Source organism: Gymnodraco acuticeps, unplaced genomic scaffold, assembly GCF_902827175.1.
Source record: "Gymnodraco acuticeps unplaced genomic scaffold, fGymAcu1.1, whole genome shotgun sequence".
Taxonomy (NCBI): Eukaryota; Metazoa; Chordata; class Actinopteri; order Perciformes; family Bathydraconidae; genus Gymnodraco; species Gymnodraco acuticeps.
In genome coordinates, this window is record NW_022989750.1 from 326,496 (window position 1) to 341,885 (window position 15,390).

Here is a 15,390-nt window from a genome sequence, read left to right on the forward strand (position 1 = left end):
TCCTAAAGAGAGAAGTAAAAACATGTGCTGCGTGGTTGGCGTTCACAGCCTTGGCCAGTCAACAGTAAATGTAAATGAAAGCATAAAATAATCACTTTGAAAAAACCACCCTGATATTGGCACTGAACATTTTTGTTTCTGTAAGTTAACAGGGTCCTTATCATCACACAAACCTTTTCCTTTTGTATAGTGTTAAAGAGACGGTGTGTGCCTACATGGACCGTAAAGAAGTGGAAATGCCTGCTTATGTGGAGGAAAGGTTTCCTGCCAATCTCATGATGTCCCAGATTGTGGAGACGTGGAAATACGCCGTCACAGCCAAGCAGGACTTGATGCCTGAGGGATGGAGGACTTAAGAGACATTTGAGTTTATCTGGTTAATCATACATTGTCAAAACCAAAAATGTTGATTTTACTTTTTCCTTTGTTTTTATTGGTTTTTATTTTATAACTTAAAAAATACATTGAGGCTAAACATACTTTTTTTATTTGATCTTTTCTCAGGATATGTATTTTAGTATTGACCACCAGAATCTCAGAACGTTTCTGCCTAGTGGTATAAGGAATTAGTGCAGAAGAAATATGAATCTTTACATTTTATTTGTTTTAATCAAATCTTGCTAACGATATGCCTGCAACAGATGGGATAGTTTTTTTATTTGCCTTTTGTTTCTGTTTGTATGGATTTTTATGTGAAAGTTACGTGTGAAAGACTAAAAAAGGAACCTAAACCTTGAGGCCCTTAAAAACAATGAAGCACACCGAAACTGAACTTGATGAAATGCTGCCGTAAAGCTTTTCATTTACTATGTTTTGTCAATCTATTTTGAATCTATCTTAATCATTTGAAGGATAACTGTCTGAGTTGACAGAATGCCAGGATCTACTCAGGAAATGTTGATGTATGACTTTGAGTATTTACTTTGTAACTGTTTCACTTCATATTTTTCAGGATACTTTTTACATTTTTGGACCAGCATTTATTTGACCACCAGAATCTCATAACTAATCTACATGGTGGTATAAAAAAGTAGTACAAAAGATATATGATAGGCTACTCCGCATTTTTTTCATTTCTTAGACATTTTAGTAAATATAGCTGAAAGTTTGTTTTCTTTGTATTTTTTATAGATTTGTTTGTGATAATTATGTCAAAGACTACCAAACATACCACAACTGGTGGATTTGAGGAAATGTTAATGTTTTTTTCCTATACATTTTTTTACACATATTTTTATTTTGACCAGCAGAATCTCATATCTTATCAGCATAGTGGTATAATAAACCAGTGCAGAAGGAATATTATACTTTACTTTTTGAATTTCATTTTTATATTTCCGTTTCTGCCTTTTCAATTTATTATTTAATTAGCCTTTTTTTGTTTTTATTGTGATGGTTTTTCTATAAAAGACAAACAATTCAACTAAACCTTGAGGCTCTTAAAAAAAAGGAAGCATGCCTAACGCTGCCTTAAACAGTTTTACTGTAATCATGAGCAAGCTGTTCATTTACTGTGTTTTCAATCTATTGAAATCAGTTCAAGGATAACTGTCATTTTTCACTTGGAAAGAATGTCAGGATCTACTCAGGAAATGTTGATGTATGACTTTGAGGAGTATTTGTAAGGACACATTTTACATTGTTGGACGAACATAATCTCATAGGCAATCGGCATGGTGGCATAAAACATGTTTTTATTATTTCTTAGACATTTACTTAATATAGCTGACAGTTTGCCTGTTTTTGATTTTTACTTTAGGTTATTTTCTTCGCTTCTTTATTAGACTTTTCTGTGATAAGTATATGTTAAAGACTACCTTGAGGAAATGTTATCATGAGCAAGCTGTTCATACTCAGAAACATGTTATTGTATGACTTTGGCAAGCATGTTTTTGCACAGTTTAACTGTTATATTTGATGTTTTGAAGTATTTCTCTTTACATTTTTGGACTAACATTACAGTATATCACTCTTGACCACCAGAATCACATAATTAATCTGCATTGTAAACTAGTGCAGAAGAAATACGTGTCTTCACATTTTGAACATCATTGTGTGTTTTGATGTTTTTTCCTCTACTTTTGACCACCAGGATCTCAGAACTACTGGTATAATAAACTCGTGCAGAAGGACTATGATACCTTACTTTTTGAATTTGATTTTTAAAATGTCCTTTTCTGCTGTCAATTGAATAGAATTCATTGAAAGAATTGAATTTCTGTCTGAGGAATATGTCAGGATCTACTCAGGAAAATATTGATGTATGACAAGCATATTCTGTGTGTAAGTGTTTCATATTATCTTTTTTAATATTACTCTCTACATTTATTTTACTTTATACCACCATTTATAATCTGCACGGTCGTACAATAAAGTACAACCAAGGAAATTCCCATGGCATGTTGTTTTTTATATTTCTTTGACATTTTAGTAAACGTAGATAGTAATTGATTGTCTTTGATTTATCTAATATGCTTTACCTGTGAGGTCACTAGTTTTTATTAGGTACATATCCCAAAACAGGACTGGTCGTAACGCTCGAGTGTTTGAAATCAAATTGATGGAAACCAGGCAAAATGTTGGAAATCCTGGATATGGCTTTACTCTTAGATTCAGAAAATCGTCCAGACTTTAAACATGTATCTTTAAAGCTGTCCATAATAGTCCTAAATTGTGACTTTGATCATTACCCAATTATACAGAATATTTTACATGTAGATCTATTTGTAATTCATACTAAATGGAATTAATTATTATTTAATTCATTCAGTTCTGCTTCTAGTTTTTTACTTTAAAACCTACCGTTCACTTAACCTGCATGGACAGAAATCACTTATTGTAATTTCCATTCAGTTAAAATTGCAAACATATTGAAGAAACAGGAATGAAGATCAATAAAATATTAGTTTGATTCCAAATAGTTTTGACTGACACAAAAAAGCTGACAAAAACATTGCCATAAATGAAAACGACTGCCTAACAAAAGTTGTTTTATTCTCATGTAAATAAATTACATTATTTTTTGTTACAAAAATAAAATGAAACCCAACCAACATGAACCAAACTTATGCATTTCAGACAAAAAAAACGTGAATCTGGAAATCGGACGATCATAATGTGTCTGACACATGCTTTAACAAAAGTTTGACTTCTCAGGGACTGAATACCTCTCCCCGTCTATTGACCCACCTGTTGTGATCGGACCATAGGCGCAGACAAACCACAGAACATCACAAACAACACAAGAGTAAAGAGCAAGTTAAAAAAGGAATTTGTGCAACAGAAGTTGGGGTTGGGCCGTTTGTTTGCCATGAGAATTACACCTGAGGAGACAAGTTGACAAAACGACAACTAAAAGCCTCTACCAGTGTAACAACTGAAGGAAAACTGATTTTAGATAACACAATGTGATTGATGACACAAAAGGTTTTTGCAAAGTTGTAATGACACAAGGACGATACTAAAGCAGTCAGCTCTTACTGATACACTGGTATATGATCATACTAAAAGAAAATGTTACACCAACTTGCAGATACTAAAAAACTAAATTCAGTGCAAACGCACAGCTTCTCTTAACGTCTCAGTGTGATTTCTGCAGTGCTCCGTCCAGGCAAACATCACAGCAGAAGGAAACATTGGAGTTACATTTAACTTCATGTACTGAAGGAGAAATCACTCAGATTATAGGATGTTGAAGGTGTAATGTTCACTCAGTGCTGGTTCTTCATGCCCTGTGGTTTGCCTGGTTTCTTATCCTGCTGCAGCTGCAGCTGCTGCTGCTGGCCTCGGCCCGGCCCAGACATCCCTCTGCCACGACCGCCAAACAGACCTGACAAGAGACATGTATAAATACAAATGAATGCTACAATATTTTTGTTACTGTATGACAAAAATGTACGTTTCAGTAAATAAATAAAACGTAGAATCTCATAGGTAATCGGCACGATGGTATACATTTTTTAAAAAAAAATGATTTTAGACATTTTACTTAATATAGCTGACAGTTTGCCGGTTTTTTATTTTTACTTTAGGTTTTTTTCTTTGTTTTTTTATTAGATTTTTCTGTGATAAGTGTTAAAGACTACCTTGAGGAAATGTTGTCTTTAACAAACATTAAAGTACATGACAAATATAGAGAATGCTACAATATCTGTGTTACAGTATGACAAAAATGTACGTTTCAGTAAATTAATTAATTAATCACGTCTTTAACTTAAAGCCAGGTTTTGCTATACAATTACATTTCTCACCTTTTAAACCTTACAATGCATTCTGAGATTTTATTTACACATGTTAAGGGCTAGACTTGATGCTCCTGAGAGTGTGTGGACTTTATATTATGAGAAATTAGGAAACTTAAACTGTCATGGCAATATCAATGTTATGACCAAAGGCACAAAGAAAGCCGTTCCACTCACCTCGGCCGACTCCTCCTCCTCTTCCTTTGCCCTGCTGTTTGTTCTGCTGGGGGCCTCCACGTCCGCGGCCCTTCGACACCACCTCCTCCTTCACCATGTCGATGATCTCATCGGGGATTCGCAGGTACTTGATGGTACTTCCTCTGATGTAGCACTCAGGCATCCTCCAGAACTTATCTCCATCCTGTTAGAGTGGAGAGGGGCTGTCAATGCATTCTAATCTTAATTGTACTTTGTATAGAAGGTATGCACAACCAGCTTCAGTCTATAGCTTTGGTCTGAAGAGGAGCTGTATGTAAGGTTGTGCTGTTTTAAATAGTTATTTAGAGCTGCGAGGATTAGTTGACTTTAATGTTAAGATGTTCTGCTTTTTTCCACTAAACTGAATATCTTTGGTTCTGACAAAACAAGGCATTTAAAGGCATCACCTTTGACTTGAGACTAGGATGGACATTTTTAACTCGTTTTATATAAACCTATAAGAATCAGCAGTTAATAATGCAATTAATATAGAAAATAAATGTAAGCTGCAAGCCTTGAGTGTGCCATTCTTTGTTTTCAGTTTGTGTCCCAAATGATTTGTGTAACTGTTTACATGTCAAAAAACAAACTAAACTAAATAGGAGAGATGCTTTATAACAGTCAGTAGCACTGCGTCTAAAGTGTTAGTGATGGCAGAGACGTGAGACCAGAGCTCAGCTTTACCCTCGAGGTGCAGATGACTTCTCTCAGGTTGATGTTCATCCAGTTGTCACAGCTGACCAGGTGACCATTATATGTCTCTCCATTTTTCAGCTCCACCAGCTGAAGAGAGAAGGGACATATAACACAACTTGTTTTAGAGTCCAGGCTACAAATTGCAGGCTGGATGAAAGATACTAAAGCACAAGTCATGGATAAAACAACTTATAATTACGTCACAGTTAACATGCCAAATAATTCATGAAGTAATGTAAAGATAAAAGAGTGAAATAAGTTGCTGTCCCATCTGCAGCCATAACATGAAGGCTTCAGTGTCTTCTCACCATAGGATGGTTCTGGGCAGTCTTAAGCAGAGATAGTGGAAGCTGGAAAAGGACAGAAAAACACATATCATACCTTGATAAAGATTCATGAAAATAAGCTATAAGTTACCTTATGGTATTAAGTGTTCAGTGTTAAAACATTTGTAATTTGAAATAGTTGTAATATAATACTTTGCCATAAATTGAAAATTAATACAAATTCGTTTTGTATTGTACGTCATTATAATATCCTCGACCAGTGATTTATCTGGAGTGTTTAAACACTGTTTATCATACACTGTCATGTGCGCTAACTCGCCATATTTACCGCAATGAGGCAAAAACATACTTTTTTTCGAGTTTTAAGTAGCAAGCTCACAACTTTGGCACAATATCAACTTTCTCTGTTGCTGTATGTAAAGTCTGCACGCATTTTAAAACAGCCACTTTGTCAATTATGTTTAGTTTAGATTCCGTAACGTAAGCTAATTTCACTTGGCTAGCACAGCATTGTGTGACCCAGCGCTACAGAGCTGCTAACAGTTAGCTGAGCAGCAAGCGTGCCAACGAAAACCTAAAAAGGTAGCTATTAACGTGTTATCGTAACAGTATAAATTAAATACTCACCATTGTGATAGTATGTCTTTATTGTTTTGTGTTTCACTTTTTGTCTAGGCCCTTCGCTGACACGAATTTACAAAACCTCCTAATGTTCTTCTTCGTCTTCTTCCTTATTTCCGGCGGTACGGTGTGTGATAACGGCTGTATTATAAGATGCTGCCCTCTGCCGTCAACAGCAGTCACTGCAATGCAATCAAAATATAGAATGAGTGCCTGAGGTTGGTGAAAAAAAGTCTATGATTGTCCTTTTAATGTGTGCTCCAGAAATAGTCAGACAGACAGAGCAACCATACAAAAATGTGTTACCCATTGCAGTAATCTTTTAAACGACCCATAAACAGTGATTCAGAAGCGGATTTTGAAATAATGTTCAGCTTTGTTGACAAAAGAAATACAAAATCCAATTAATTAATGAACCAATATTAATATGAATACTTTTTGAGAAACGGTAGGAGATTAAATAAAACATCTCATATTAACTATATGGGCACACTTGAGGTTTATAGTTTGGAAAAAGTCAACATATTTTCTTATTCTACCTTTAAAAGAGCTTGAAAGCGTGACTTTATGGATATGATATTTCTTCAGTTAATGTAATACATTTAAATAAACAACGTTCTCGTTTTGGTAACATTTTAAATCCAAGGTTTCTTGTCTAAAATAATATTTGTATTGGGTATCAATTCTCATGTTGTCGCTCATCACCATATTGCTTACGTAATGACGTCACGCCTGACGCAGCCTACAGGCAGCAGCAGGCCGGTTGTTTGGTGTCTGCCTGTCTGGCAGACGGAGCCGTCAGCTGTGGAGCGAACTGTCTCTCTTTGCGGTCCTGGTTCACAATAAAAACCAGAAAAAAGGCAGAGGATACTCTGCAACAGGACGGGAGATGGACAACAGTAAACGGACGGTGGTCGTTACAGGTTAGTTGTTTTTTCCCAGCCATTGTTGTCGTGTATGCAGACTGAACATCGGGGAAGTGGAGGAAAAGTTGTGGAGGTGACAACTGCTAGCGTTAATGGCGTCAGGCCGTTACTGCTTCACTCCGCTGCCAGACAGTTTAAAGACACGTTTTGCTTACTAGTAATATTAACAACAACATATCAGGTATTTAGTATGTTTTTTATACATACAATTAGTGTTGCTGATAAGCTAGACGAAATTTTCTTTCCGTTGTTGTTTCCTGTCTTACTTCAAAGGCCAATAGGCCATGTAACGCTAAACACACGTTAATAAACCGAGTTTCAGTACAAATCTAATGGATCAAAGATATGTTTTTTATCTTTCACTTTATTTATGTGTTTCAAAAATAATAAATATAAATAAATTAAAAAAACAGAACAAATGAGCAATGTATACAATTGTCTAAAAGACTCTTCTTAGGGAGGTATTTTGTAGTGATCGTGAAAACCTGTTCAAGTTCCTGTTAAAGAAATAGCTGCTGTAGGGCTTTTTCTTCATGGCTTTATGTTAATTGTTTCACAACAGTTGGACTTGTTTTCCTCACCAGGCCTCTGTCCAGACATGGTTTCATTATAGAGCTGGGCAAAGTGTTTCAAATAAATAACATAATAACAAACCAATGATTGTGTACCAGTTATACATATCCTAACAGTATTATGTTCTGTCCGGTGTCTGTGTGGAAGCTCATCCATTTTACACCATATATCACATTGCTTTGCATTATGAAAGTCTGGAAATGTATCTGTTCTTTTTTTGGGCTGTCTCCTCCCATAAAAGATGCTTTATATGATTCATTTTAGGAAACACATTTTGCACAACCATTCATTTAAGAACAAGTAATGTTTACAGAGATATTAAAATATAAGTCAATATTGATGTTAAACTATGGTGTTCTTTTGTTGGTTTACCAAAACAAGACTCACTGCAACTTCAGTTCCAGCCACTTTAATATAATGTTTACTAAATGCACAAACTACAGGCTTGAATATTGAATCTGTGGAGTATAACAGCAGCAGAGAGTTTTCAGACACAAAGGGGTGCAGAAGCTGGCAGTCCCAGCTGATACGAGATGTGTAGATTGCCTGGGAACAGCACCTTCACAATAGCGGGGCGGCTAGCAGCTGTCGGCCCCTCACTCTGCTCCTTTTCAGCTGCCTGTCAGACAGACTGGTCCCCCTCCACCCAACCCCCAGGGCCCCACTGACCCTTGGAAGGGTGGTGGAAGGAGATCAGTTATAGATCCCTATATAAACAAGCCTGAGTGAATATCTATAGGCTGCTGCTGAGATTGTATAGGTCGTATGGAGTGATGCATGGAGGGACTTTTAGAGGAAGTGATTGATTTGAAATTGGCTATTCAACAGAAACCTTAGACATACACATTTCAGTTTTTTTCTGAAAATCTAATATTTTGGAAATGTTAGGTCTGTGTACTTCTCAACTACTTTATAGTACAAATGCAATATGCAGCTAGTAATTTACAAATAACATGTATGACAGTATCTAGCAGTCATATGATAAGACATTTAAATGTATTTCTATTCATACCCGTACAACTACTTAAAGGTTGCAGTAAGATGTATAATAGTATTCTGTTAGTGCAATGCAAGTTTACATAATTATGTGTAGAAACCATAGAGGTAGAAAGCAACCAGACAGCAACCAAAATAACGTACCTGTTTTGCAGGTTTTGGGCCATTTGGAGAGCACACCGTCAACGCCAGCTGGATAGCAGTACAGGTATGTTTTGCCCCTCTATTGCTGTTTGAATTCCCATATTCAATATGTTTTAAAGAATCAAACAGACATCAGTGTGTTTAGGTTAAACCCAGACTGTTTGATTCATCTGTTTGTAATCAAAACATTTTTACAAACAATTTCTTGACTTCGCATAAGTGAAATTATTAATTAACTAGACCTTTTACTAAATGCTTTCTATTCAACCTGGAGTGTTAACATAACCACTGATCACCCCTAAATATGGCATACTAACTAAATTAAGCTTATAATGTTTTTAGTCAAGACCTGACATTGCATACAGTAAGTAGTCTTCATGGTGAATTGTTAATATTTGTAATAAATAAAATAACATATGAGCAATTGTGTCTTTTCGTAATGAGCTTTTTGTGTGGAGCCTGTTTTCGAGGCGGTCACATGATGCTCTGATAGTTACCGGCCGGCTTCTCACCGTGCAGCAGCGTGTCGAGGCTCTCCGTGTTCTGCTGGACAAACTGCATGTGGGGGGTGACAGTGGTTGTCAGGGTGTCTAGACAGACTTGATAAGGATATTAAAGGCAAACAAAAGGCCGCTTTGTGGCGGGGTCAGAGACGTGGTCAAACAAGACTCTCTTCAATAGGTGGGGGTCAGTGTCCAGGGCTGATTGTCCTGCAGGGAGATGGGGGGAGGCGTCAGTCCACTGGCTGTGAATTTGACACAGATTTATCTTACTTATAATATATATGATTGCATCTTTCCCATCTGGCGTTTCTCATACTATTTCAAACAATTGTGTATAGCAGTTTTTTTAGTTTTTTTAAATAATGTTATTTGGAAAGGACAAGGCGAGATGAGAAACTGCAAAAATGTTTACCTTTCGACTCATACCAATTCAAATAAGTATATTATTATCATTGGTTCTGAATAGATTTTTTTTATGGATAAAAAATCTCAAATAACATTTTTAAACAAACATCTCAAAGATTGTAATACAAATGGATATATTTAAAGAGATTTGGAAAAATGTCTATTGTGAAACAAAATAGCTTAAAGCTTTAGATTTAAAAATGAACGCTAACGTGCAAACTAGTGACCCAGGAATATTCAAATGTTCACAGTTTAAGACAACAATCAAAATCCTAATCGAAAGCTGTGCATTCATTTAAAGGGTCTAGTTGAAAGTGGTGACATCACGTTAATGTAAGGTATTTTCCATTGGGTGTCAGTACCCTTAACCCGCCATAGGGCAAATGTAAGGACATATTTTAAGGTAAATTAGCTGTTTTAAGATGAAAACACAGATGGAAAAGGGAAAAAGAAGGTTGTTGTAATTTCTTATAAAAGTTAATAGATCTAGTTTCTCTACGTTATAACATAATATTTACACTAGAATCAAAGTTCCACCATTTTGTCTATTTTTCAAATGAAAAAAAGGATTTCAGCTTTGATGTGTTTGTTCGTCCTGTCAGGAACTGAAGAAGCTCGGACTGGGCAGTGAAGTGGACCTGCATGTGTCCGAGGTTCCTGTAGAGTACCAGACAGTCCAGAGTTTGGTTCCTTCATTATGGAAGAAGCATCATCCACAGGTAAGAGGAGAATGTGAAGTAACCTCTCCACACTATTGCACTTTTAAGACTTGAATACAACATCTCTTGTCTGCCTCAGTTCCATCGTAGGTCTCATTTTATTGCCACAGGATTCACAGGTCTTATGTAAAGGCAAATTAAAAGTATGATTGGATCTACTTCAGGCCCTGAGAACAATCAGATCATGAGACCTGTTGTTGAATTCAATTACGTAAGAAAATGAGAACATTGATATTTGGTTAGAATGGCTCTGTTTAGTGGTTCTTGGGCTCAGACCTTTGATTTGTTTCTAATAAAAGAATAATTAGCTTTAGAGACCTCAGGTGCAAAGAAGCAGAGAAGATGCTGCCACAGGCATATTGTGAATCATTTGTGCTTCTTGACAGTAATATGATGTGAATTCTGATGTGTGTTCTTATTGCTTCCTTTGTCTGCCAGTTGGTGGTTCATGTTGGAGTCTCAGGTATGGCCACCACTGTCACGTTGGAGAAGTGTGGCAGAAATCACGGCTACAAGGGCCTGGACAACAGCAGCTTCTGTCCTGATTCACAGTGTTGCATTGTGGGAGGCCCCGACTGTATCAACTCAGTCATTGACATGGAATCAGTCTGTAAGAGAGTGACCTCCTCAGGGCTGGGAGTAGCTGTGTCTGTCTCCAAAGATGCTGGAAGGTAAGGATTTAGTACAAAAATATATTGTCTGAATAAGCTTTTTGTTTCGCTTCACACCTTTCAGACACACGCTTCAGCTCCTAAAGTGATAAAGCCATGAAAACACATTCATGTCACTTTGTTGAACACACAAATCAGACATCAACTGTATTCACTCTGCATTGAGACCTCCATTCGATTCAACAATTTGCATTAAGTTTGACTGAAAGCTGAAGTGAAACTGTGTGTGAAAGTGGGATGTTGGTGTTTCCCCTAGGTTTACTGCTTTGGGGGGGTGCTGCCTGAGCGTGGGGGGGGCTGGCATTGGGATATATATTTTTTAAATCCTCTGGAGCAGAGAGGAGCTGTGGATTATTGTTATTGATTAATGCATCAGTGTTTCTTAGGGTCAACACCACTAAACTCACAACTTAAAATGAAAGCGTTTAGTTTATTTAATAAAAGAGCACATGTTCAATGTGAAAAGTGACAGTAGATATAGATTAATTGCAATTTGGTGCTATATATATATATAAAAAAATGTTAATACATTTTTTTTTTTAAACACCTTGAATTTCAGGGGGGGCGCGGGGCTCCGTTGGCGGGGCTCCGTTGGCGCAGCGCCCCTTCAAGACAATGGTAGGGGAAACACAATGTTCAAAAAGAAGTCAAATCAGTCCACATTAACCTTCATAAAACACTTAATTAGGACAATTAAGGAATGTAGAATTGGACTGTATTCGTTTTAGCTTGGTGTACTTGAGGAAACTGGTAACTAAGTGTGGCATTATGTACTAGAATTTATTTCACAAACCAGCTGATAATTGTGCTGACACTGATGTATCTGTGATAAACTCGAATCAGCCATGCTTAGATATTAGTTATAATAGTGGTTGGTTTATCTGATCTGATCTTAATATTGCTGTCAATATATATAATATGTTTCCACATTAAAATCTCTTAAAAAAGGACTAGACCTATTTTATAAATGTTTCCGACAAATTTCCAAATCTGTAATTATAATCACGGCAGCGGCCTGTTTGATTTGCTCATCTGTAGTGGCTTCATCCACTTTGAGCATGCCTCCGCAGTGTGGTTGTTTGCCAGAAGATGTCATTATTAGGTTTTAGCCAGATCTTGGTAGCTTTTAATTATACATTTAAAAAGCAATAAGGATGTTGTCATCCAACATCTAGATATTAGGATGTGAAAGAAACAAGCTGAGCAAGATTTTGTGGCATTTGCACAGCATTGAAGAAACACTGATTTTTAATTAAAATTTGAATGTGGATATGGTGGAAACCTCCTGAACAATGAACATCCTAACTGCCTCCTACCCAGTACCACGCTGCCACCAAACTCAGTCTTTTATCATTGTTTAATATTGATATCCCTAGTGGTAGAACAAATCATGTGTATTGCTAATCTATGGGTAAGGTTTGCAGAGATGTACAGATGCTGTCCTTTCTCCCTCAACAGGTATCTGTGTGATTTCACCTACTACACGTCTCTGCACCTGAGCCATGGTCGCTCTGCCTTCGTTCATGTGCCTCCTCTGGGAAAGCCTTACAGCGGGGAAGACCTGGGCCGGGCGCTGCAGGCCATCATCCAGGAGATGCTGGAGCTTATAGACCAGGCCGAAGAGAAAATCCACTGCCAGCAGCAGCACTTCCACTAAGTGACCTCCAGGTGCCAACCAGCCTCTCCAACCCTCACCACAAAAGAGAAATTGCACTTAACCACAAGTAGCCAAACTTCTTCTCTTTTTATTTTTGTCTTGGATAGAAGGAAAACTTCAGTTTGTCTCCAGCGTTTGTCTCTCTTGGTCTTCATGTTTTTCTAGCCCTGACTCAGTTGTGTTTTTTATGTCTCCCGATGGTGAGAAGATATAATGGGAGTCTCAAGCCTAACTGTGCCATTTCACACTTGATGTTGAATTGTTTCTTGAGTCCTTTTTCTTTATAAGAAGTTGATATTTTGCCTTCTTTTACAAAGGTTATTTAATCAGGGAACGGGTTGGTTCCAGCTCATATTCCCCCACAGTTTTATTGGCCCAACTCTGACAAAACAAAAACCCCTCATTGAGACCTGGCCCTTCAGGCAGTGCAATGTTATTTTACAGATCTCGAGTTCAGTGATTTAGTGGTAGGTTTTATAGAATTATATCAGGGCTGCACAATTAGAAAATATAAAGCATTGCAATTATTACCACAGACATTGGACAGATTAAATTAAACACTCTTCTCATGGGAGCTGTGCCTTGAAAGTTGTGTTTATTTAATATAATGACTAATATATTCTTACATCTTTGGATTAAACTTGCAAAAGCTCATGTTGTTCTTATTTGTGCAGCACTCACTTTTATTCCTTGATCAAAAGCTTTCTGTTGCTCCCTTCATTGAATCAGATATAGCTGCTTATTTTACCTGAGGATTTGATTTGATGAAGTTGGACTCTCAGTTCAGAGTTGGGCCTGTCATTTTTACTTCTGTAGCATTTTCTTTATTTTGTTTTTACATTTTTACTTAGTCTGGAATATGGACAGAAATTGTAGCCATGTGAATCCTAGCATTTACCATTTTTATTTTCAGTCACCTTAACTTGGCATATGTAGCTTTCAGACAGATCCATATGTTCTAATTATTATTATTATGCATGTGAGGTATGCTTCGTAGGTGAGTTTCGCTTTATATTCCTGAGCTTTGGTTTGTTTTGACCTGTTTAGCTAAATGCAGCAGATTCCTTCACTGTGTTTGTGATGGTGCCTCTTCCAGTTATATGTTCTGTTTTATGTCTTTTTTAAATGTTTTTCTGTTTCACTGTGTATACCAGCTGAGTCGTCAAAAAGCCTATGTGAACAAACACAGTTTCAGCTTGATCAGATTTACTATAGACTTAATGATTATGAAATGGCCTTCACTTTACTTCAGCACCCTGTGTATCCACAGAAAATCTATTTGTCTGTTGTAGACTTCATAACTAGTCTTGGGAAACAAACTACTTAGAGCTGCAGCAGTCCATTGGCCTTTCGTGAGATTTAAATCAAATGTTTTTTCATCAATTAAGCAAGTTGATCCCACTACATTTGAGTAAATTGACATTATTTTCAGCTGTGTATCATTTGAAATGCCAGCAACATGGTTTGTACCACAAGCTAGCATCCTGGAGCACTGAGCTGAACAGAACTGAAGTTCTTCTCAAACCTTCATTTGAACTTTTTTGTTAAACTAACAACTAAAACAACTGCTTCTTTCAACAACTCTTATGTACTTGTTGAAAGAGGTGAGACAGTGAGGTTGTTGTTCTGAGTTTATAGGTGCTGATATTTTACTGTGTTGGTTTGTGAGTGCTGAGAAGTGAAAAGGTTGTGGAGGAGCTGCCCCCTAAAATGTTGCTCACAAAAGTGAAAGCCTCAAGTTTACAAATGTGATGACCTCTGACCCTGTGCCTTGCTGTTCCTTATGTGTGTTATGAAAAGGCCTTAAAATACTCAGCAGGTCAGTTCAAAGATATATTACTGATGCTGTCCAGTCAGATGTGTGGCTACCTCAAAAACACGTTTTTTTGTATCTGTGTGTGTGTTCTCGTGTACAATAACATTATGGCTCTGTGATTTATTGAGTTTCTCTGTTTAGGCAGAATCCTCTGAGAACTGTCTTCTGCTTCTGACTTTAACAAAGCACTGTTACAACAAGTAATCTTGGCTTTTAAAATGAAAGGCTTTGAAATAAAGAGAGTTGAGTATTACAAGTTGCATATTTGTGTCTCTTATTACAACTATGTCTATTAACTTATCAGTCATATCAAATGCATGTATGTACTTGTCAACTGTGCTAATATAAAGTTGGAAGTGTTGACCTATCATGGAGGATAGATGTCACTATGAAGCAACGCTGTGTCACAGATAATTGGAAGGAAATCTGGACTCATGGTTTACTGTACTCAACAAATGTTCAATGGAAGCAATGTAAGATTGTATATGTTGTGGTCATTCTGCATAACAAGTCTTTTTACTGTTAGCACTTTAAGAAAATGTGTGATTCTTTGGATGCATCACGTTTACTTGTGTAGTATTTCTATACTGTTTGTTTTTTATGAAGGGCAACATTTAGTATGTTGTATTGTTTCTTGTACTAAAGTAAACATTAAACAATCTGATCAATACCTGAGACACTGGGAATATGCCTTTAATTATAAACATGGTTTTCTACAGCATTTACAGTGAAAAACATCATTGCAAGATAGCCACTGAAGTCAATCTAACCATGTTATCAGTACCTTTGTATCATAAGGTTGAAATACCACCAGCAACACATTTAAGTGTTTAATTGTAAAACTAAATAAATAGATATGTTGCACAACTGGCTCTTTGTCAAAATGTAATGTTAAGCACAATCGAGTAAAGAAACTAAATGTCTTTGCAAGATTGAT

General features: G+C 36.7%; 3 protein-coding genes across 4 annotated transcripts in view; 2 read left to right on the plus strand and 1 right to left on the minus strand.

The window, feature by feature from the left end:
* LOC117537038 (E3 ubiquitin-protein ligase rnf213-alpha-like) overlaps positions 1-2,393 on the plus strand; it is a 55,834-nt gene extending 53,441 nt beyond the window's left edge. Inside the window, 1 exon segment of the mRNA XM_034202245.1 lies at positions 191-2,393. Coding sequence (XP_034058136.1) covers positions 191-356 — 166 coding nt within the window. The 3' untranslated portion in view covers positions 357-2,393.
* Positions 2,394-2,973: 580 nt separating this feature from the next.
* lsm4 (LSM4 homolog, U6 small nuclear RNA and mRNA degradation associated) lies at positions 2,974-6,180 on the minus strand. Its single transcript, XM_034202316.1, has 5 exons — positions 6,050-6,180; positions 5,444-5,485; positions 5,124-5,222; positions 4,419-4,602; positions 2,974-3,829 (listed from the first exon to the last, which is right to left on the minus strand). The coding sequence occupies exons 1-5, from the start codon at positions 6,050-6,052 to the stop codon at positions 3,711-3,713; spliced, it is 447 nt and encodes a 148-aa protein (XP_034058207.1). The 5' UTR covers positions 6,053-6,180; the 3' UTR covers positions 2,974-3,710.
* A 616-nt stretch (positions 6,181-6,796) lies between these two features.
* Positions 6,797-14,709, plus strand: pgpep1 (pyroglutamyl-peptidase I). 2 transcript variants are annotated; one of them, XM_034202482.1, is made up of 6 exons: positions 6,797-6,966; positions 8,694-8,746; positions 10,193-10,309; positions 10,748-10,980; positions 11,540-11,598; positions 12,439-14,709. In XM_034202482.1, exons 1-6 carry the CDS (start codon positions 6,933-6,935, stop codon positions 12,477-12,479), a joined length of 537 nt encoding a protein of 178 aa, XP_034058373.1. In that variant the 5' UTR covers positions 6,797-6,932; the 3' UTR covers positions 12,480-14,709. The 2 variants fall into 2 exon arrangements, with proteins under 2 accessions (XP_034058373.1, XP_034058308.1); XM_034202417.1 differs by lacking the exon at positions 11,540-11,598.
* The last annotated feature ends 681 nt before the right edge of the window (positions 14,710-15,390 follow it).